Genomic DNA, 24,642 nt, shown 5'->3' on the forward strand with positions numbered 1-24,642 from the left:
ATGAGGAATCTCAGACAAACCTAAATTGAGAACAAGCTACCAAATAATTAGCCTGCTCTCTTCAATAATGTCAAGGTCAAAAAAAGAAAGGGTGAGGAATGTTCCAGATCAAAGGACACCAATTGGTGAACCCAAGCAAAAAGTACACAGGAGTTCCTTTTACTATTCTTCAACTTCTAAGTTTTTTTAAAACTTAAATTGTATTTTAAAAATCACATTTAAAAAGCTGCCAAAAATTAAAAATACTCTAAATATGCAAATAGTCATAAACTATGCATGGAAAGGAGAGGAGGTGAATTAAAATCAAGGAAGGTAAGGAAGTCTCAGGTTACCTCTCCCTATTATATGTTCTATAGTACTTTATGTACAGCTTCATAGTATTTATCATAATTATAATTAAATAGCTATTCACAACTACTTGGGTAGTGATGATCATGTCTTGTTTATTCCGTATTCCTACCACCCAGTGATGATAGGGACACAGCAGACACTTGGTAAACTTTCCTGGGAATGATAAGGCAATATATCACGAATTCTCTGCTTAGAAATGCGTTAAATTCCTTTAACAAAAAAAAATAATTTTCATTCCATAGAGAAGAGTAGTCTAAAATGTAAATACTTGAAGAAAATAACTCCCAATATATAAAACTATTATTTAGTAATAATTGCTAACATCAGATTGTTTATTTTGGAAGGACTTTGTACATCTGAAACAGGTGAATGTTACCAGTGAAAGAGGAGAGAACTATGTACAGTAAAAGCAAGAGCACACACAGTGCCCTTGCAGACCTCCCTACTTTGCCAAGGACCAGAACTACCACCCTGTAGCTGCATGGTGATGCAAAAAAGCAGCACACGGTCCTGGGAAGAGGACTTGGATGAGGCCATTCCCCTACCCCTTGTTCATTTTTTTGCTAACATCTATAAGGGAGCTTGACACCTAGAGGACTCATTAATTGAAGTAATCACTGAACTAAAAATTAGCATTAATGGCTAAAACATAACCTATCAATCAGCTAATATCATGTTTTAACTGAAGTCACTAATAGCATTAAAGAAAAAAGAAGACTGCTGCTAAAAGTTAGGGCCCTGGAACTTAACATTTAGATGATTCAGGAGACTGTCCAAGATGGCAGATTGGGAAGAACTGCGCTCACCTCCTCCTACGGGCACACCAAAATTACAACTATTTACAGAGCAACTATCAGTGAGAATGCTCTGCAGACTAGCAGAACAGATCTTCTGCAGCTAAAGATACGAAGAAGGAACCACAATGAGATGGTTAAGAGGAGTGGAGACATGGTATAGTCAAGACCTATACTCCCAGGTCAGTGACCCACAAATAGGAGGATAATTATAACTGCAAAAGTTCTTCTCAAGGAGTGTGGGGTCTGAGCCCCCTACTGAGCTCCCCAGCCTGGGGGTCCTGCATTGGGAAGACAAGCCCCCAGAATGTTTGGCTTTGAAGGCTAGTAGGGCTTATATTCAGGTGACCCAGAAGGCTGTGGGAAATATAGACTCCACTCTTAAATGGCACACACAAAATCTCACATGCTCTGGGACTCAGGGCAGAAGCACTAATTTGAAAGGAGCCTGGGTCAAACCCACCTGCTGATCTTGGAGAACCTCCCAGAGAGGCAGGAGGTAACTGGGTCTCATCCTGGGGACACAGATGCTGCTGGCAGCCATCTTGGGGAGCTTGTTCTACCACAAGGACATTAGTACGGGCAAGCACCATTTTGGAGTCCTCCTCTAGCTTATTAGCACAGGGGGCTTACCTGCCCACCAGCCAGTCTGTAACAATCCCAGGGCTCCCAGGCCAGCTGCCAGCCATTTGGAGACCTAGCCTTGTCTACCAGTGTGCCCATGACCCAACCCCACCCACCAGTGGGCCAGCACCAGCCCCAGGACCTCCTGGGTCCTGCAGCCAGCTGTGCCAGGACCCAGCATTGCCCACCAGCAGCTGGGCAGACCTAATTGAGGCTGAGTCTGGCAGCCAACTGTGCTAAGGACCATCCTGTGTACCACTGCGCCCACAGTAGTCAGCCCACCACAACAGAAGGGTGCATGCAGCCCACAGAGGGGGCACCCATAGAACAAATAGCTCTGGTGACCAGAGGGGAGTGCTCTGCTGGGCCCTGTAGGGCATCTCTTATATAAGGCCACTTGTTCAAGTTTGGGAAACGTAAGCATTCCACCTAATAAACAGAAGTAAAAACAGAGAATTAGGCAAAATGAGGTGACAGAGAAACATGTTCCAAATGACAGAACACAATAAAAGGCCAGAAGAAAGAAGCAAAGTGGAGATAAGTAACCTACCTGGTAAAGTTTCCAAGGCAATGACCGTAAAGATGTTCAACAAACTTGGGAGAAGAATGAACACAATGAGAAGCATGACAAAAAGTTAAAAAATACAAAAAAAAATACAAACATAGGTGAAGAATACAATAACTGAAATAAAAAATATACTAGAAGGAATTCACAGTAGATTAGATGATACAAAGGAATGGATCAGTGAACTGACAATAGTGGAAAACATACAAGCTGAACAAAAAAATTTAAATAAAGGACTGCTTAAGAGACTTCTGGGACAATGTCAAGAGTACTAATATTCACACTATAGGGGCCCCAGAAGAAGGAGAAAGGGGCAGAGAACTTATTTCAAGGGATAATAGCTGAAAAATTCTTTAACCTGGGAAAGGAAACAGACATCCAGGTCCAGAAAGCACAGAGAGTTCTAAACAAGATCAACCCAAAGAGATCCACACCAACACACACTGTAATTAAAATGCAAAAATTAAAGTTAAAGAGAGATGGACTTCCCTGGTGGCGCAGTGATTAAGAACTCGCCTGCCAATGCAGGGGACATGGGTTCAATCCCTGGTCTGGGAAGATCCCACATGCCGCGGAGCAACTAAGCCCGTTTGCCACAACTATTGAGCCTGTGCTCTAGAGCCCGTGAGCCACAACTACTGAAGCCCACACGCCACAACAAGAGAAGCCACCGCAATGAGAAGCCCATGCACCGCAATGAAGAGTAGCCCCTGCTCACCACAACTAGAGAAAGCCCGCGTGCAGCAATGAAGACCCAATGTAGCCAAAAATAAATAAAATTAAAGAGAGAATCTTAAAGGCAGCAAGGGAAAAACAAGTTACTTACAAAGGAATTCCCATAAGGCTATCATCTGACTTTTCTGCAGAAACTTTGCAGGTCAGAAGGGAGTGGCATGATATATTTAAAGTGATGGAAGGAAAAAAACCTACAACCAAGAATACTCTACCCAGCAAAGCTATCATTCAGATTTGAAGGAGAGAGCAAAAGTTTTACAGACAAGCAAAAGCTTAAAGAGTTCAGTACCACCAAACCAGCTTTTCAAGAATTGTTAAAGGGACTTCTTTAACTGGAAAAGAAAAGGCCACGACTAGAAATAAGAAAATTACAAAAGTAAAAGCCTCATTGGTAAAGGTAAATATACAGTAAAGGTAGTAGATCAACCACTTATAAAGCTAGCAGGAAGGATAAAAGACAAAAGTAGTGGGGCTTCCCTGGTGGCGCAGTGGTTGAGAATCTGCCTGCTAATGCAGGGGACACGGGTTCGAGCCCTGGTCTGGGAAGATCCCACATGCCGTGGAGCAACTAGGCCCGTAAGCCACAACTACTGAGCCTGCGCGTCTGGAGCCTGTGCTCCGCAACAAGAGAGGCCGCGATAGTGAGAGGCCCGCGCACCGCGATGAAGAGTGGCCCCCGCTTGCCGCAACTAGAGAAAGCCCTAGCAAAAAAACGAAGACCCAACATAGCAATCAATCAATCAATCAATCAATCTTTAAAAAAAAAAAAAAAGACAAAAGTAGTAAAATGATCTATATCCACAATAAGTAAATTAAGGGATACACAAAACAAAAAGATATAACATCTGATGTCAAAAACATTAAATGTTGTGGGGAGAGAAAAAATGCAGGGTTGTGAAAATGTGTTCAAACTTAAGAAATCAGCAACTTAAAATAATCACATGTATATATTAGCTTGCTATATACAAACCTCATGGTAATCACATACCAAAAACCTATAATAGATACACACACACCAAAAGAGAAAGGAATCCAAACATAACACTAAAGATAGTCATCAAATCACAAGAGAAGAGAACAAAAGAAGAAGAAAGGAACAAAAAAGAAATAATAAAACAATCCCAAAACAATTAACAAAATGGCAATGAGAACATACCTATCAATAATTACTTTAAATGTAAGTGGACTAAATGCTCCAATCTAAGAATACAGAGTGGCTGAAGGGATACAAAAATACCCATATATATTCCACTCCTAAGAGTCTCACTTCAGATCCAAAGACACAGGCAGACTGAAAGTGAGGAAATGGAAAAAGGTTTTCCATGCAAATGGAAATGAAAGCTGGGGTAGCAATACCTAAATCAGACAAAAACAGACGTTAAAACAAAGACTGTAAAAGGAGACAAAGGACATTACATAATGATCAAGGGATCAATCCAAGAAGAATATACAATACCTGTAAATATATATGCACCCAACATAGAGCACCTAAATACAGAAAGCAAATAATAACAAACATAGAGGGAGAAACTGAAAATAACATGATAATTGTAGGGGACATTAACAGCCCACTTACATAAATGGACAGATCATCCAGACAGCAATCAATCAGGAAACACTGGACTTAAATGATACATTAGATCAGATGGACTAAATAGATATATGTAGGACATTCCATCCAAAAAAGCAGAATACACATTCTTTTCAAGTGCACAGAGAACATTCTCCAGGATAGATCACATACTAGGCCACAAAATAAGTCTCAGGAAAATTAAGAGGACTAAAATCATATCAAGTATCTTTTCCGACCACACTGCTAAGAAACTAGAAATCAACTACAAGAAAAAAATTGCAAAAACCACAACCACGTGAAGGCTAAACAACATGCCACTAAAGAACCAATGGGTCACTGATGAAATCAAAGAGGAAATAAAAAAATACTTGGAGACAAATGAAAGTGGAAACACAACGATCCAAATCTACTGGACACAGCAAAAGCAGTTCTAAGAGGGATGTTTATAGTGATACAAACCTAACTCAGGAAAAAAGAAAAATCTCAAATAAACAACCTAACCTCACACCTAAAGGAACTAGAAAAAGAAGAACAAATAAAACCCAAAGTTAATAAAAGGAAAAATCATAAAGCTCTACAGTAGAAGTAAATGAAATAAAGACAAAAACATAATAGAAAAGATCAATGAAACTAAGAGCTGGTTCCTGGAAAAGATAAACAAATTTGGTGATTTGTTTATCAGACTCATCAAAAAAAAAAAGAAAAAAAAGAAAAAAAAAGAGAGAAGGCCCAAATCAATAAAATCAGAAATGAATAAGAAGTTACAACTGACACCACAGAAATACAAACGGTCACAAGAGACTACTACGAGCAACTATATGCCTAATAAAATGAACAACCTAGAAGAAATGGACAAATTCCTGGGAATGTACAATCTCCCAAGACCGAATCAGGAAGAAATAGAAAATATGAACAGATCAATTTCCAGTAATTAAATTGGATCAGTAATCAAAGAAAGTCCCAACGAACAGAAGTCCAGGACCAGATGGCTTCACAGGTGAATTCGTGAATTCTACCAAACATTTAGAGAAGAGTTAACACCTATCCTTCTGAAACTATTCCAAAAAATTGCAGAGGAAGGAACACTTCCGATCTCATTCTATGAAGCCACCATCACCCTGATACCAAAACCAGACAAAGATATCACACAAAAAAAGAAAATTACAGGCCAGTATCACTGATGAACACAGATGCAAAAGTCCTCAGCAAAATACTAGCAAACTGACTTGAACAATACATTAAAAGGATCATATACCATGATCAAGTGGGGTTTATCCCAGGGATGCAAGGATGATTCAACATCTGCAAATCAATGTGATACATCACATTAATAAATTGAAGAATAAAAGTTACATGACCATCTCAATAGATGCAGAAAAAGCTTCTGACAAAATTCAACATCCATTTATGACAAAAACTCTCGAAAAAATGGGTATAGAGGGAACATACCTCAACATAATAAAGGCCATATATGATATGCCCAGCTAACATCATACTCAAAGGCAAAAGCATTTCCTCTGACATCAGACACAAGACAAGGATGCCCACTTTTGTCACTTTTATACAATGTAGTCCTAGCCACAGCAATCAGAGAAGAAAAGAAATAAAAGGAATCTAAATTGGAAAGGAAGAAGTAAAACTGTCACTGTTTGCAGATGACATGATAATATATATAAGAAAATCCTAAAGATGCCACCAAAACACTGTTAAAACTATTTCATGAAATCACTAAAGTTGTAGAATACAAAATTAATATACAGAAATCTGTTGCATTTCTATACACTAACAATGAACTAATGAAGGAAAAATTAGGAACTCAATTCCATTTACAATTGCATCAAGAAGAATAAAGTACTTAGGAATGAATCTAACTAAGAAGGTAAAAGACCTATACTTGGAAAACTATAACACACTGTGAACGAAATTGAAGATGACACAAAGAAATGCAAAGATCTACAGTGGTCATGTACTGGAAGAATTAATACTGTTAAAAGGACCACACTACCCAGCAATCTGCAGATTCAATGTAATCCCTATCAAAATACCAATGGCACTTCTCACAGAACTAGCACAAATAATTCTGAAATTTGTACAGCAACACAACAGACCCTAAATAGCCAAAACAATCTTGAAAAAGAAAAACAAAGCTTGAGGTATCACACTCTCTGATTTCAAACTATACTACAAAGCGATAGTAATCAAAACAGTATGGTACTGGCACAAAAACAGACACACAGATCAATGGAACAGAACAGACAGCCCAGAAATAAACCCATATTTATATGGGCTATTATTCTATGACAAAGAAACCAAGAATATACAATGGGGAAAGACAGCCTCTTTAATAAATGGTGTTGGGAAAACTGGACAGCTACATGCAAAAGAATCAAAGTGGACAACTTTCTTACATCATGAACAAAAATAAATTCAAAATGGATTCAAGACTAAATATAAGACCTGAAACCATAAAACCCCTAAAAAAAAAAATAGGTAGTACACTCTTTGACATTAGTCTTAGCAATATTTTTTGGATATGTTTCCTCAGGCAAGGGAAACAAAAGCAAAAATAAACAAATGGGGCTGCACAAAATAAAAAGTTTTTATACAATGAAGGATAATATCAACAAAATGAAAAGGCCACCTACTGAATGGGAGAAGATATTTACAAACCATATACCTTACCCGAAATGGGTTTATATCCAAAATACACAAAGAACTCATACAGCCAATATTAAAAAAACCAATCAGATTAAAAAATGGGCAGAGGATCTGAATACACATTTTTTCAAAGAAGACATACAAATGGCCAGACACAGGAAAACATGCTCAACGTCAGTCATCATCAGGGAAATACAAATTAAAACCACAATATATCACCTCACACTTGTCAGAATGGCTATTATGAAAAAGAAAACAAATAAGATGTGTTGGCGAGGATGTGGAAAAAAGAATTCTTGTATACTGGTGGTGGAAATGTAAATTGGTGTAGTCACTATGGAAAACAGCATGAAGCTTCCTCAAAAAATAAAAAATAGGGAGATTAACCAAGATGGCGGAGTAGAAGGATGTGCTGTCACTCCCTCTTGCGAGAGCACCAGAATCACAACTGACTGCTGGACCATCATTGACAGGAAGACCCTGGACTTCACCAAGGAGGATACCCCACGTCCAAGGACAGAGGAGAAGCCACAGTGAGACGGTAGGAGGGGCGCAAGCAGAGTAAAATCAAACCCCGTAACTGCTGGGTGGGTGACTCACAGACTGGCGAACACTTATACCACAGAAGTCCACCCACTGGAGTAAAGGTTCTGAGCCCCACGTCAGGCTTCCCAACCTGGGGGTCAGGCAACGGGAGGAGGAATTCCTAAAGAATCAGACTTTGAAGCCTAGTGGGAATTGGATTGCAGGACTTTGACGGGACTGGGGGAAACAGAGACCCCACTCTTGGAGGGCACACACAAAGTAATGTGTGCATCAGGGCCCAGGGGAAGGAGCAGTGAGCCTGGGGGAGACTGAACCAGACCTACCTGCTGGTGTTGGGGGGTCTCCTGCAGAGGCGAGTGGTGGCTCTGTTTCACCGTGGGGATAAGGACACTGGCAGCAGAGGTTCTGGGAAGTTCTCCTTGGCGTGAGCCCTCCCAGAGTCTGCCATTAACCCCACCAAAGAGCACAGGTAGGCTCCAGTGTTGGGTTGCCTCAGGCAAAACAGCCAACAGGGAGGGAACCCAGCCCCACCCATCAACAGTCAAGTGGATTAAGGTTTTACTGAGCTCTGACCGCCACAGCAACAGGGAGGGAACCCAGCCCCACCCATCAACAGTCAAGTGGATTAAGGTTTTACTGAGCTCTGACCGCCACAGCAACAGTCAGCTCTACCCACCACCAGAGCCTCCCATCAAGCCTCTTAGATAGCCTCAACCACCAGAGGGCAGACAACAGAAGCAAGAAAAACTATAATCCTGCAGCCTGTGGACCAAAAACCACAGTTACAGAAAGATAGAGAAGATGAAAAGGCAGAGGGCTATGTACCAGATGAAGGAACAAGAAAAACCCCAGAAAAACAACTAAATGAAGTGGAGATAGGCAACCTTCCAGAAAAAGAATTCAGAATAATGATAGTGAAGATGATCCAGGACCTTGGAATAAGAATGGAGGCAAAGATTGAGAAGATGCAAGAAATGATTAACAAAGACCTAGAAGAATTAAAGAACAAACAAACAGAGATGACCAATACAATAACTGAAATGAAAACTACACTAGAAGGAATCAATAGCAGAATAACTGAGGCAGAAGAACGGATAAGTGACCTGGAAGACAGAATGATGGAATTCACTGCTGCGGAACAGACTAAAGAAAAAAGAATGAAAAGAAATGAAGACAGCCTAAGAGACCTCTGGGACAACATTAAACGCAACAACATTCGCATTATAGGGGTCCCAGAAGGAGAAGAGAGAGAGAAAGGACCAGAGAAAATATTTGAAGAGATTATAGTCGAAAACTTCCCTAACATGGGAAAGGAAATAGCCACCCAAGTCCAGGAAGCGCAGAGAGTCCCATACAGGATAAACCCAAGGAGAAACACGCCGAGACACATAGTAATCAAAGTGGCAAAAATTAAAGACAAAGAAAAATTATTGAAAGCAGCAAGGGAAAAACAACAAATAACATACAAGGGAACTCCCATAAGGTTAACAGCTGATTTCTCAGCAGAAACTCTGCAAGCCAGAAGGGAGTGGCATGATATACTTAAAGTGATGAAAGGGAAGAACCTACAACCAAGATTACTCTACCCGGCAAGGATCTCATTTAGATTTGATGGAGAAATCAAAAGCTTTACAGACAAGCAAAAGCTAAGAGAATTCAGCACCACCAAACCAGCTCTACAACAAATGCTAAAGGAACTTCTCTAAGTGGGAAACACAAGAGAAGAAAAGGACCTACAAAAACAAACCCAAAACAATTAAGAAAATGGTCATAGGAACATACATATCGATAATTACCTTAAACGTGAATGGATTAAATGCCCCAACCAAAAGACATAGACTGGCTGAATGGATACAAAAACAAGACCCATATATATGCTGTCTACAAGAGACCCACTTTAGACCTAGGAACACATACAGACTGAAAGTGAGGGGATGGAAAAAGATATTCCATGCAAATGGAAATCAAAAGAAAGCTGGAGTAGCTATACTCATATCAGATAAAATAGACTTTAAATTAAAGAATGTTACAAGAGACAAGGAAGGACACTACATAATGATCCAGGGATCAATCCAAGAAGAAGATATAACAATTATAAATATATATGCACCCAATATAGGAGCACCTCAATACATAAGGCAACTGCTAACAGCTATAAAAGAGGAAATCGACAGTAACACAATAATAGTGGGGGACTTTAACACCTCACTTACACCAATGGACAGATCATCCAAAATGAAAATAAATAAGGAAACAGAAGCTTTAAATGACACAATAGACCAGATAGATTTAATTGATATATATCGGACATTCCATCCAAAAACAGCAGATTACACGTTCTTCTCAAGTGCGCACGGAACATTCTCCAAGATAGATCACATCTTGGGTCACAAATCAAGCCTCAGTAAATTTAAGAAAATTGAAATCATATCAAGCATCTTTTCTGACCACAACGCTATGAGATTAGAAATGAATTACAGGGAAAAAAACGTAAAAAGGACAAACACATGGAGGCTAAACAATACGTTACTAAATAACCAAGAGATCACTGAAGAAATCAAAGAGGAAATCAAAAAATACCTAGAGACAAATGACAATGAAAACACGACGACCCAAAACCTATGGGATGCAGCAAAAGCAGTTCTAAGAGGGAAGTTTATAGCTATACAAGCCTACCTAAAGAAACAAGAAAAAGCTCAAGTAAACAATCTAACCTTACACCTAAAGAAACTAGAGAAAGAAGAACAAACAAAACCCAAAGTTAGCAGAAGGAAAGAAATCATAAAGATCAGAGCAGAAATAAATGAAATAGAAACAAAGAAAACAATAGCAAAGATCAATAAAACTAAAAGTTGGTTCTTTGAGAAGATAAACAAAATTGATAAGCCATTAGCCAGACTCATCAAGAAAAAGAGGGAGAGGACTCAAATCAATAAAATCAGAAATGAAAAAGGAGAAGTTACAACAGACACTGCAGAAATACAAAGCATCCTAAGAGACTACTACAAGCAACTTTATGCCAATAAAATGGACAACCTGGAAGAAATGGACAAATTCTTAGAAAGGTATAACCTTCCAAGACTGAACCAGGAAGAAATAGAAAATATGAACAGACCAATCACAAGTAATGAAATTGAAACTGTGATTAAAAATCTTCCAACAAACAAAAGTCCAGGACCAGATGGCTTCACAGGTGAATTCTATCAAACATTTAGAGAAGAGCTAACACCCATCCTTCTCAAACTCTTCCAAAAAATTGCAGAGGAAGGAACACTCCCAAACTCATTCTATGAGGCCACCATCACCCTGATACCAAAACCAGACAAAGACACTACAAAAAAAGAAAATTACAGACCAATATCACTGATGAATATAGATGCAAAAATCCTCAACAAAATACTAGCAAACAGAATCCAACAACACATTAAAAGGATCATACACCACGATCAAGTGGGATTTATCCCAGGGATGCAAGGATTCTTCAATATACGCAAATCAATCAATGTGATACACCATATTAACAAATTGAAGAATAAAAACCATATGATCATCTCAATAGATGCAGAAAAAGCTTTTGACAAAATTCAACACCGATTTCTGATAAAAACTCTCCAGAAAGTGGGCATAGAGGGAACCTACCTCAACATAATAAAGGCCATATATGACAAACCCACAGCAAACATCATTCTCAATGGTGAAAAACTGAAAGCATTTCCTCTAAGATCAGGAACGAGACAAGGATGTCCACTCTCACCACTATTATTCAACATAGTTTTGGAAGTCCTAGCCACGGCAATCAGAGAAGAAAAAGAAATAAAAGGTATACAAATTGGAAAAGAAGAAGTAAAACTGTCACTGTTTGCGGATGACATGATACTATACATAGAGAATCCTAAAACTGCCACCAGAAAACTGCTAGAGCTAATTAATGAATATGGTAAAGTTGCAGGATACAAAATTAATGCACAGAAATCTCTTGCATTCCTATACACTAATGATGAAAAATCTGAAAGAGAAATTATGGAAACACTCCCATTTACCATTGCAACAAAAAGAATAAAATACCTAGGAATAAACCTACCTAGGGAGACAAAAGACCTGTATGCAGAAAACTATAAGACACTGATGAAAGAAATTAAAGATGATACCAACAGATGGAGAGATATACCATGTTCTTGGATTGGAAGAATCAACATTGTGAAAATGAGTATACTACCCAAAGCAATCTACAGATTCAATGCAATCCCTATCAAATTACCAATGGCATTTTTTACGGAGCTAGAACAAATCATCTTAAAATTTGTATGGAGACACAAAAGACCCCGAATAGCCAAAGCAGTCTTGAGGCAAAAAAATGGAGCTGGAGGAATCAGACTCCCTGACTTCAGACTATACTACAAAGCTACAGTAATCAAGACAATATGGTACTGGCACAAAAACAGAAACATAGATCAATGGAACAAGATAGAAAGCCCAGAGATTAACCCACGCACCTATGGTCAACTAATCTATGACAAAGGAGGCAAAGATATACAATGGAGAAAAGACAGTCTCTTCAATAAGTGGTGCTGGGAAAACTGGACAGCTACATGTAAAAGAATGAAATTAGAATACTCCCTAACACCATACACAAAAATAAACTCAAAATGGATTAGAGACCTAAATATAAGTCTGGACACTATAAAACTCTTAGAGGAAAACATAGGAAGAACACTCTTTGACATAAATCACAGCAAGATCTTTTTTGATCCACCTCCTAGAGTAATGGAAATAAAAACAAAAATAAACAAGTGGGACCTAATGAAACTTCAAAGCTTTTGCACAGCAAAGGAAACCATAAACAAGACAAAAAGACAACCCTCAGAATGGGAGAAAATATTTGCAAATGAATCAACGGACAAAGGATTAATCTCCAAAATATATAAACAGCTCATTCAGCTCAATATCAAAGAAACAAACACCCCAATCCAAAAATGGGCAGAAGACCTAAATAGACATTTCTCCAAAGAAGACATACAGATGGCCACGAAGCACATGAAAAGATGCTCAACATCACTAATTATTAGAGAAATGCAAATCAAAACTACAATGAGGTATCACCTCACTCCTGTTAGAATGGGCATCATCAGAAAATCTACAAACAACAAATGCTGGAGAGGGTGTGGTGAAAAGGGAACCCTCTTGCACTGTTGGTGGGAATGTAAATTGATACAGCCACTATGGAGAACAATATGGAGGTTCCTTAAAAAACTAAAAATAGAATTACCATATGACCCAGCAATCCCACTACTGGGCATATACCCAGAGAAAACCGTAATTCAAAAAGACACATGCACCCGAATGTTCATTGCAGCACTATTTACAATAGCCAGGTCATGGAAGCAACCTAAATGCCCATCGACAGACGAATGGATAAAGAAGATGTGGTACATATATACAATGGAATATTACTCAGCCATAAAAAGGAACGAAATTGAGTCATTTGTTGAGATGTGGATGGATCTAGAGACTGTCATACAGAGTGAAGTAAGTCAGAAAGAGAAAAACAAATATCGTATATTAATGCATGTATGCGGAACCTAGAAAAATGGTACAGATGAGCCAGTTTGCAGGGCAGAAGTTGAGACACAGATGTAGAGAATGGACATATGGACACCAAGGGGGGAAAACTGCGGTGGGGTGGGGATGGTGGTGTGCTGAATTGGGCGATTGGGATTGACATGTATACACTGATGTGTATAAAACTGATGCCTAATAAGAACCTGCAGTATAAAAAAACAAACAAAACAACTAATACTAAACTTTCATTGGGTTATTTGTATGGAAACATGTTAATATAAATGTTTCAGACATTACATGAAATTTCTAAAAATCAAAAAAAATAAAAAATAAAAAAAAAAAAAAAAAAAAAAAATAGGGAGTTCCCGGGTGGCCTAGTGGTTAGGATTCTGGGCTTTCACTGCCGTGGCCCAGGTTCAATCCCTGGTCGGGGAACTGCAATCCTGCAAGCTGCACAGCACAACCAAAAAAGAAAAAAAAAAAAACTACCATAAGATCCACCAATTCCACTAAACAAAAACATTAAATTGAAAGAATATATGCACCCTATGTTCATTGAAGCATTATTTACAATAGCCAAGATACGGAAGAAATTTAAGTGTTCATTGATAGATGAATGGATAAAAAAGATGTGCTATATACATACAATGGACTATTACTCAGCCATTAAAGAGAATGAAATCTTGCCTTTTTCGACAACAGGGATGGATCCAGAGGATACTACGCTTAAGTGAAATAAGTCAGACAGAGAAAGACAAAGACTGTATGATTTCACTTATATATGGAATCAAAAAGCAAAACAAATGAAAACCAAAACAAACATACAAAACAGAAACTGAGTCACAGATACAGAGAACAACAGGTGGTCACCAGAGGGAAGAGGGATGGGGAATAAGTGAAATAGGTGAGGGAGATCAAGAGGTACAAACTTCCAGTTACAAAATAAATGAGTCACAGGGAAGAAATGCACGCTATTGGGAACATAGGAATAATATTTTAATAACTTTGTATGGTGACACATGGTAACTAGAAATATCAAATCACTGTGTTGTGCACCTGGAACTAACATAGTGTTGTAGGTCAATTATACTTCAATTAACCTTTAAAACACGGGTTAATTTGCTCTTTTATGCTACCTGTTTGCAAAGAGATGAAAGTAAAGAGTTAGAGCTCCATCTCTACATCAGCCATGTGTCCCTTCATAGTCTGTCTTATGAAGACCTGCACAATCCCTGCTACTCCATGGAAAGTCAAGAAATACATGTACATATATATTGAATGAGTAATTCCATGTGCTGTACATTCATTATATCAGAGGTGGCCTTGAATCTCAAAGTTAGAAATAATTTTCCACTTCCACATCCTTTGAAATCCAAAGCTACAAAGAGCCAGAATTCCTAGTTCCAGTGGGGTTTTACAGATATGCCAAAGTCTTTGCTTATTTCTTCTAGAATAACAAATAACCCCAAATTCTCCTTTGCCAAACATCGTTTCAAGCCTGGAGATAAAGTGTCATTTATTGAGTAACTCCTATGGAAACTATGTCTATCTATTTGTAAATCTAAGTAAAGTGGGGTTTAGAGATTCGCTTCTGGCATGATGGAGGAAGATGACCTTCAAATCTTCTCCCCAAAAAGCAACTGTAAGTCTGGACAAGATTGCCAAAGACAACCATTTCAGTGCTCTGGATCAAGCACAGGCATACAAATGCAGTGTTTATCCATGAAAATAACCTCAGGTAAGAACAGTGTGAGTTTGAGGCATGTACGCCTAAAGCTATCTCCCTTCTCCCACCAGCTCCATCAGAGTGGTACTTCAACCAGGGCTGGACAGCAAGTGAACACTAGCAGCTTTGCTGTCATTGTCTTAGTGGTGATTGCAGTGGCAAGTGAGTGGGGAAACCAGTAGTTGCAGGTCTGAGTGTCAGGCAAGCAGTGGACCAGCAGAACAGTTGAGGGTTTATCAGGGAGCTCCTGGATGCAAGACAATGAAAGGGCGCTTGCTAAGCTCTCCACATTTCTTGGGTTGACTAGAGGCTGTGATGTGCACAGCAGAGACTGGAGTGGACCCAAGCCATCCACATCTTTGGCTGATGGAGACTGAGTTCATGTGCAGAGATGAGAGAGCCCACACAAAGTATAAACCAGGACAGTCTTGAAAAGAGCTTAAGTAGGAATGTACTTCTCAGTCCACACACAAGTAAATCAGATTAACAACCAAAAATCATTTAATGTAATACACCATATCTTATGAACTGAATTATGTCCCCTTCAAATTTATATGTTGAAAATCTAACTCCTATTGTGATGGTATTTGGAGATGGGGCCTTTGGGAGGTAATCAGGTCATGAGGGTGGAGCACTGGTCCAATGGGATAAGACCAGAGAGCTCTCTCTCTCTCCACCATGTGAGGTCACAGGGAGAAGGCAGCCACCTACAAGCCAGGAACAGTCCTTACCAGCAACCGAATTGGCCAGCACCTTGACCTCAGACTCCCAGTCTCCACAAGTGTGAGAAAATAAATTTCTGTTTTTTTAAGCCACCAAAATACCAGTGTGTGGTATTTTGTTATGGCAACCTGAGCTGACTAAGACACATGAATAGAATTCAAGGCAAAAAAAGATATGATATCTCAGAGACACAGAAAAAAATTTGACAAAATCCAACACTCATTCATGATAAAAACTTTCACCAAACTAGGAATACAAAGCAACATCCTCCTTCAGATAAAGGGCATCTGTGAAAATCCTAAAACTAACATCATAATGGTTGAAACTAAAGCTTTCCCTTTAAGATTGGGAACAAGGCAAAGATGTGCACTTTGGCTTCTGTTCAGCATTGTATTGATACCAGTGCAATAAGACAAAAAACAAAAAGACACCTTCCATTGGAATGGAGGAAGTCAAACTGTCTTTATTCAGAGATGACACGATCCTAAGTGTAGAAAATACTAAGGAAATCCAGAAGAAAATTACTAGAATAAATGAGTTTAGCAAGGCTAGGTGTAAAAAAAATCAATATAAAAATGAGTTCTATTTTTTACATGCTAGCAATAAGCAAACCGCAAATGAAATTAAGACAATTCCATTCATAATAACACCAAACAGAATAAAATATTTAGGAATAAATGTAAAAGAAATGAGGTAATTGGTGAAAAAATTAAAAATGATCTAAGTAAATAGAGAGTTCATAAGATTTAATATTGGTAAGATTGTGTGTTAGTTTCCTAGGGTTTCCTTAAAATACTACAAACCATGTGATTTAAAACAAAAGGAATTTATTCTCTCTCAGTTCTGGAGGCTAGAAGTCTGAAATCAAGGTGCTGGCAGTCTATGCTTCCTCTGAAGGCTCAAGGGAAGAATTCTTCCTTGACTCTTCCTAGCTTCTCATGGTTGCTGTCAATCTTTGGCGTTCCTTGGCTCATAGCTGCATTGTTCCAATCTCTGCCTCTTTCAACTGCATGGTGTTGCCCCATGTGTGTCTCTGTATTCAAATTTCTATTTTCTTATAAGGACACCAATCAATGAATTAATCCAGTTTGACTTCATTTTAACTTGCTTACATTGTCAAAGACCCTATAATAAGGTCACATGCACAGATTATCAGGGGATAGGATTTGAACATATCTATCTGGGGGACACGATTCAACCTAACAAATGGCAATACTTCACAAACTGATTTATGGATTCAATGCAATCCCTGCCAAAACCCCAGCTGGCTTTTGCAGAAGTTTAGTTGACCCTAAAATGTGTACAGAAATTCAAAGGGTCTAGAATAGACAAAACAGTTTTGAAAAAGAAAAAAGTTGGAGGACTTATATCACCCAATTCCAAAACTTACTATAAAGCTACAGTAATAAAGACAGTGTAGTATGTAGTATTTGTGTAAGGACAGGCATACAAGATTAATGAAACAATTGAAAACCCGTAAATCCTTATACGGTAAATTTGTTTTTGACAAAGTTGCCACGACAATTCAATAGGAAAAGAATAATCTTTTCAACAAATGGTGACAGGACAGAAGAATATATTCGTAGGCAAAAACAAAAAACAAAAAAACAAACTTAGATCCTTTCCTCACAACATATACAACAATTTACTCAAAGTGGGTCACGAATCTAAGTGCAAGTACTAAAAGTGCTAGAAGAAAACAGAAGAGAAAAGTATATCTTTGGGTTAGGCAAAGAGTTCTTAGATATGACATCAAAAGCATGAGTCATGAAAGAAACAAAAAGCTAAAATGGACTTCATTAAAATTAAAAATATTTTGAGTTTCAAAAAAACATCACTCAGAAAATGAAAAGATAAGGTAGGGTCTAGAGGAAAATATTTGTAAATCATTTTTCTGATGAATAAGTTGCATGAGAAATACACAAACAACCCTGAGGATTTAATAAGAAGACAAACAATCCAACTTAAAAATGGTTAAAAGACTCAAATGAGGGGCTTCCCTGGTGGTGCAGCAGTTGAGAATCTGCCTGCCAATGCAGGGGACACGGGTTTGAGCCTTGGTCTGGGAAGATCCCACATGCCGCGGAGCGACTAGGCCCGTGAGCCACAATTGCTGAGCCTGCACGTCTGGAGCCTGTGCTCCGCAACAAGAGAGGCCGCGATAGTGAGAGGCCCGCGCACCGCGATGAAGAGTGGCCCCCACTTGCTGCAACTAGAGAAAGCCCTCACGCAGAAATGAATACCCAACACAGCCATAAAAAAAAAAAGAAAAAAAAGACTCAAATGAATATCACAGAGGCATACAAATGGCTAAAAAGCACATGAAAAAATGCTCAACATCGTTAGTCACTCGGGAAATGTAAATCGAACCATAGAAGACATTACTACCTACTCTCTAGGAGGTCTACAATCAAAAAGACAAACAATAACAAGTGTTGGAAAGGATGTGGAGAAACTGGAACACTTAAACACTGTTATGGGAATATAAAACAATACAGCCACTTTGGGAAATAATTTTGCAGTGTTTTTAAAGGTTAAACCTAAGCTTACCATATAAACCAGCCCTTCCACTCCCAGAAATCTACCAAGAAGCGTGAAGAAAGCTCATATGAGAATATTCACAGCAGTTCATTATTCATACTAACCAAAAACTGGCAACAATCCAAATGTTATCCACTGGTGATTAAGCAAAATGTGGCCATATCCATACAATGGAATACTATTCAGTAATTAAAAGGAATAGAATATGGACACACGCTACACATGGATGAACCTCAAAAACATCATGAAAGAAAAGCAGACACAAAAACTGGATATTGTATAATCTCATTTATATGAAATGTCCAGAAGGGCAAATTTATACATACAGTAAGTAGATCAGTAGTTGTGTGGGGTTGGGGTGAGAGCAGGCATTGACTGCAAAAAAACTGGGCTTGAGGAGAACTTCTGGGGTGACGGAAATGTTTTAAAACTGGACTGTGGTTGCATAACTACATATCTACTAAAAATCTGTGAACTGTACATTCAGAATGGAGGAATTTTATGGTAAGTTATATATCGATAAAGCTGAAAAAATGTGACGTTATTGCTGCACTACAAGAGATGTGTCAAAGACGCCACAGCAAAGGAGAAAAGGGCAACCAACCAACTCTGCCTGTGTAAGTGGGGAAGAAGCCAAGGACAGAGAGGGACAGCAAGGCAGAAAGGAATACACAGATTTATTTCCTCAACAAATATCTATTGTCTACTCTGTTCTAGGTGCCTGAGAAATCAGAAGCAAAGCCTACACCTGTAAAACTCCTATGTTAAAGGGAAGATAGGAAATAAACAATAACAAATATAATAAACAAGTTAAAAGTATGTATAGACAATATTTGAATTTAATATTAAATGATGAGATTCCTCAGGCACAAGGGGAAGGGCAGGTACAGGACATAGGATGTGCCACAGAAGAACTAGGGAATGTGGTTCCACTGTGTTCAGTGAGCCCTGTGACTGGGGGTGTACAGAAAAATAACCAAAGATGGCAACAAAAAGTTCAAAGTAGGAATCAGAAGTGACACTCACTGTTTCATTTAATTATTCTGCACCACGTAGGTATTTTCATTGGTACAGATGAAACTGAGATTAGGGCATTTGCCTGGCAAAATGATAGTAACAGTATGTACTGAAGATGGTCTTTATTGGACTAACAGTGCCTGGCGCGTAGTGAATGCCCTAAAAATGCTTGCCTTTATGTTTATTATTAATATTATGGTGTCATAGTACCTAAATTATTAAGTTCTATAGTCTACCCAGAAAGCTATACAAAATGAATCAAGAAGAGATATAAAAAAAGATTTGCCTCCTTCTCTTTCAAAATGCTCCTTGCAGGAACAATACACAGAAGTGTATTTCTAATCCTTAGGGCATGGGTTCATAGCACTGCAGTTCTCTCCTCCAGAAATACCTTTATAGCCCTTCCTTAAATTTATGGACAGTTTTAAAAATTATCTAAAGCTTTCTTTCTTAGGCCACCAACTCAGTGCAGACAAAGGGAAAGCCTATCAATAACAGAATACTCCACAGAGGTTATTGTGAAGATTGAGTTAATATATGTATGCACTAAAGGGTTAACTCAGGAGGCCTGGGTTGCCCAAACCCTGAACATCTCAAAGATCCTCAGGACTGGCCCTTGACTGGCTCCTAAGACATCTTCTGAGCCCTTGGAATATCCTGCTAGTACAGTATATTTGTATGCCATTCTTCGGGCCACACTGTATCAGCCTGACCAGACAGTTTATGCTAACAATGTGACTTATGGTGAATGATTTTGTAGGCCTGAAGTCCTTGGTTTGATCTCTGGGAGTGCTGGAGATTGAGTAGCTAAGGTCAGCCACATGGGCACTGCATATCCATGTGACTGACCCCCAAAAAAACCCTGGACACCAAGACTCAGGAGAGTTGCCCTAGTTTGCAACATTTTGTCACTGGGAGAGTTCAGTGCATCCCCATGCAAGTTCACTGGGAAGGGACATCTGGAAGCTTGTGCCTGGTTTCTCCTGGACTTCACCCCATGCCTTTTCCCTTTGCTCATTTTAAATCTGTATCCTTTCACTGTAATAAACCATAACAGTAAGGAGGGCAATTTTTTTTTTTTGGAGCTCTGTGAATCCTTCCAGTGAATCATTGAGCCTAAGGGTGGTCTTGGGGATCCATGATCGTATATGGAAGTCCTTAGAACAGCACCTGGCATCTAGTGAGCAATATATGGATAATTATTATTGCCAAGTGCAGAGAAGTCATTTAAAAGTTTAAGGACAGCCAGATAGTGCTATTATTTCTGCCAATCTCTGATCTCAATTTCCATAGTAGGTTGGGGCTAAGATGATTAAACAAGAACATACTTCTTCTTTCATCACAAGCTTGAGACACACTGGATTTGATGGCAACACTTAAGTCAATTTCCAGGAGATTCTGGTTCTAGTCAGTGGACAATACTAAAACAGAATGAATGTTTAAATGTTAAGAGAAACAGGCTGACAATAATCAGATTAGAAACAGTAAAATACAGAGATCTCACAATATAGCATACCTTGATTTCCTTTATGCTTGGAAGTGATGCATTTAGAAATTCCTCAGTTAATCTCTTCCAACTAGCAGCTTTGCTGAGATCAGAATGAATGATGAATTTTTCATAAATCCTAAAACGTTTAAAAAAAATCAACTGATAACTATAAAGCTATATTAATAAAAAGGTCTATAAGAAAATTCATATATATCTGAACATGCACACATATATACACACATATAAACTTACTTACCCTTCTATTGTCTTTTCTACTTTGTGGCTGTTGACATCTAAGAAACGATGAAATCTATAAGAGAAAATGTAATTCTTATAACAATCTTGTCATATAGCTAAGCAGATTAGTCTCACAGCCCTGCACATCTCCCCGACACCCGATACTCAGATATATGTTTCCAGTGAGTGTACCTCTCTCCCTGTTATCGCCTCTATCATTCATGCAAACAACCACTGAATCTGAGAGACTGCTCAAGCATTCTTTCCACAGGACACAGATTGTCCTGAGCTACCCAACCCTGTCCTCTGGCTTCTCTGTCTTTTCATAATGCCCTGTGTCCAAGTCCAGCACAGCACATTCTATAGCAGGGGTTCCTAATCTGTTTATGCCAGCAAAGCCCAGTGAATCCTAGGGACCCCTTCTCAGGATAATGCTTTTAATCATAAAATGAAATACAAAGGAAGCCAAGCATACTGAAATACAGTTGTGAAATATTTTTTTACAGTTTGTGATACAGTAAGAAACATATATCTTTGTTACAGCATTAAATAACAAAATCTAGCAGTGGGTTCATAACTATGTAACAGTAAATAACATTTAAAAATATCTGCAATAACTACAATATGGCAGTGAAATATGTGATTTCTGCTGGTGACACAGTCATACAATAAGCAACTGCTTGTTGCTTTCATTCATAGTTGAAGGAAATGCTACTTTTTAGTTAGAGGTTAGTGTAATTTTTTTCTTGTCCAAATCCGTAACACCTGAATTCTATCTTCAGGCCTTCAGGTTAAGAAGTCCTATTCTATATCATATGTAATTAATTTTTGTCTGTCTTACTGAAGGACAGAAGCTTTGTTTCACCTATCTATGAATTTCTAAGGCCTAGAATGTGGTCACAGTTTTTTAAAAAACAAACATGAATTGTTCATTTTTCTGATGGATTAAAGCATCATGAAATTATAGTACAGCTCACTCACCTCTTGTTTTTCATCGTTTAGTATCAAAGCCACACAATCTGTACTTAAAAGAAGTAAATTATACTACTAAATAACATATCTAATTCTAACCCAATAAATGGCTGACTGGAATACCACTTTACTTATAATAATTTAGTTTCTCAATGTGCAAAAGTAGATAATAACTGCTAATGCCTCTCCCAACTCTAAAATGATGTCCACTTACCTACTGTCACTTAGAAATATTAATAGAAAAATTATTTGAGATACAGCATTTAAATATCTCTATTTATATCACCTATTCAGGCATTGTTATATTTATAAGTTACATTTAAGAACTGAGTATTTTATTTCAGAAACTTGGGGGGGCTGTTAGACTCATCTATTCTTATTATAAACCAAGTAGGCACTTTATGATCATTAAGGTTGATAATCAAGATTACAGATTTTGCAAAACTGTTTACTATTCAAGAAGATTTCTATTGAAATTAAACAGGTAGAATATTAACAATGACTAACATTCTTCTAATAATAATTTTTTTAAAATAATAATTTAATTACAGGTCATGATCAAAACAGTATCGTCTAATTTACATGTTCCATAAAGAAAAACGGGAGCTCTGACTTCACCTAAGTACCTAAACTGAATAAATCTTTTAAAATTAATTACATGAAAAACTGTATTAGAAGTTGCACTAGGCGGCCTGGTGTGCTCTATGCCAAGAACTGTTCTAGGTGCTGGGATAAGAAATGAACAAAACAGACGAAGATCCCTACCCTAGTGGAACCTGTATTCTGCATGAAGGTGGGGGAGGAGGCGACAAACAGTAACAACAGGTAAGTTATCCAATGTGTCATGCTACGCGTTTTGGAAAAAGAAAAAGAGCAGGGTAAAAGAGATCTGGAGTGGCCCGAGCAGGGAGGGAGAGTCAGCGAGAATACAGTTTTAAATAGGGTATGACCATTATTTTGCTCTAAAACTTTACTCACCCATCCATTCAAAAAATTGTTTGATGGGCAGTGGCCCGCGCTAAGCGCAGTGGGCGGGGCAGGGAACTGGACAGACAGAACCCTTCCCTAGGGGCGCACTTCTAAGACGGGAGGACGACCCCTAGCAACCCACAACCCACTGTTTGAGCTTGCGTGTGTCACCGCGTCGGGGACCCAGAAGGCGCGAGGTCACCAAGCAGCTGGAGCTGCAAGGCGAGCTGGGGCTCTGCTGGTCGCGCCACGCGCCCCACACCTCGCCAGTCCCCTTCCCGTCCCCGGCTCCGGTGCCGCACCCGCACCTGAAGTTGGACCAAGCGAAGTGCAAGGCGAGCTGGAAGTTGGGGTCCGCCTCGTCATGGACGCCCGCCACAAGGCGGACGAGCTCGCGCACGTCGCGTTCTTGCCTTCGGTCCAGCCGGCCCCAAGACGGCGCCGGGGACGCCATACCTCCAGCACTCCCGCAGCCCTTCGCGAGGTCGCGCTCCCTCTCGCGAGTGTTCGAGCTACCGCCTAGTTGAGCGAGGCTGTGGCCTCTCTCGCGAGAGTTCGCGCTGCAGTCGCGTTAAGTCTGGGCTCTGATTTTTGTTGGTGGTTTGGGTGTGTGTGTTCTCCAGTCTCACCTGGTTAAGTTTAGGAACGTTTTAAAAGGGGTAGCCGTTATTATTAGTTTTATTAATAATAGTCTCTGGCTAACCTTGGTTGATGGTTTAACTCCTAATGTTTTGAGAGCAGCCACTTCTCATTCCGTGTATCTGTTTGCACCTGCACTTTCAGGTACCATAATCCGTTAGTTGCCCATTCTTCTCTAAGCTTCAGTTTCTCCTAGAGGTGATCTCCAGTGATCTTTTGGTTCCCCTCTGCTTACAAGGGCCACAGTACATGGCCCACGCTCCGGCAGGTGTAAGGAAAGTGCGTTGTCCCACACACAGGCTGAGCGCTACACCTCCCCCTCTTGCCAGTGACTCCCAGTGGCCCAAGGAGAACTTGGTAAACCCCCTTGGCCAGAGGTAGAGTAATGTCTTTGCTGTTGTTCGTAATTAAAACCGTACTTTAAAACTGTTTCCGTTAAGTATTCCTCGCAACCATTCCAAGACTTGTTACATAGAACTATTAAATTTTTTTTTCTTTTAGGGATCTACTAGGTTTTCACGTGGTTTATTACATTGCATTACCGTAGTAAAAGATAGCTGATACACCACTGTCTCAGTCTGTTTGGGCTGCTGTAACAAAGTACCACATACTGGGTGGCTTATAAACAACAGAAACTTATTTCTCATAGTTCTGGAGGCTGGATTTTGAGATCAGGGTGCCAGCATGATTGGTTGAGGGCCCGCTTGCTGGAAGCAGACTTCTGGTTGTGTCCTCACATGGTGAAAGGGGTAAGGGAGCTCACTGGGGCCTCTTTTATAAGGGCACTCATTCCATTCTTGAGGGGCTCCACCCTCCTTTTCTAATCACCTCCCAAATACCAGCATATTGGGCATTAGGATTTCAAATTATCAATTTTGAGGGGACACAAACAGCTACCTAAAACATAGGCTGCACACAACTGCA

General features: G+C 39.2%; 1 protein-coding gene across 6 annotated transcripts in view; it reads right to left on the reverse strand.

Moving 5' to 3' along the window:
* Positions 1-23,621, reverse strand: part of TUBGCP5 (tubulin gamma complex component 5) — a 55,589-nt gene extending 31,968 nt beyond the window's left edge. For 2 of the 6 annotated variants that reach the window (XM_082395476.1, XM_082395474.1), the window contains exons 1-3: positions 23,388-23,587; positions 21,158-21,211; positions 20,929-21,037 (exon numbers count right to left, since the gene is read on the reverse strand). In XM_082395476.1, the coding sequence (XP_082251602.1) occupies positions 20,929-21,037; positions 21,158-21,211; positions 23,388-23,533 (309 nt within the window). In that variant the 5' untranslated portion in view covers positions 23,534-23,587. Of the gene's footprint in view, positions 1-20,740; positions 20,834-20,928; positions 21,038-21,157; positions 21,212-23,387 lie in introns of those variants that run through there. The other 4 variants (XM_082395475.1, XM_082395479.1, XM_082395477.1 and 1 more) reach the window with 4 other exon arrangements.
* Positions 23,622-24,642: the final 1,021 nt, after the last annotated feature.

The sequence above is a fragment of the Balaenoptera borealis genome (assembly GCF_965194805.1).
Source record: "Balaenoptera borealis genome assembly, chromosome: 6".
Taxonomy (NCBI): Eukaryota; Metazoa; Chordata; class Mammalia; order Artiodactyla; family Balaenopteridae; genus Balaenoptera; species Balaenoptera borealis.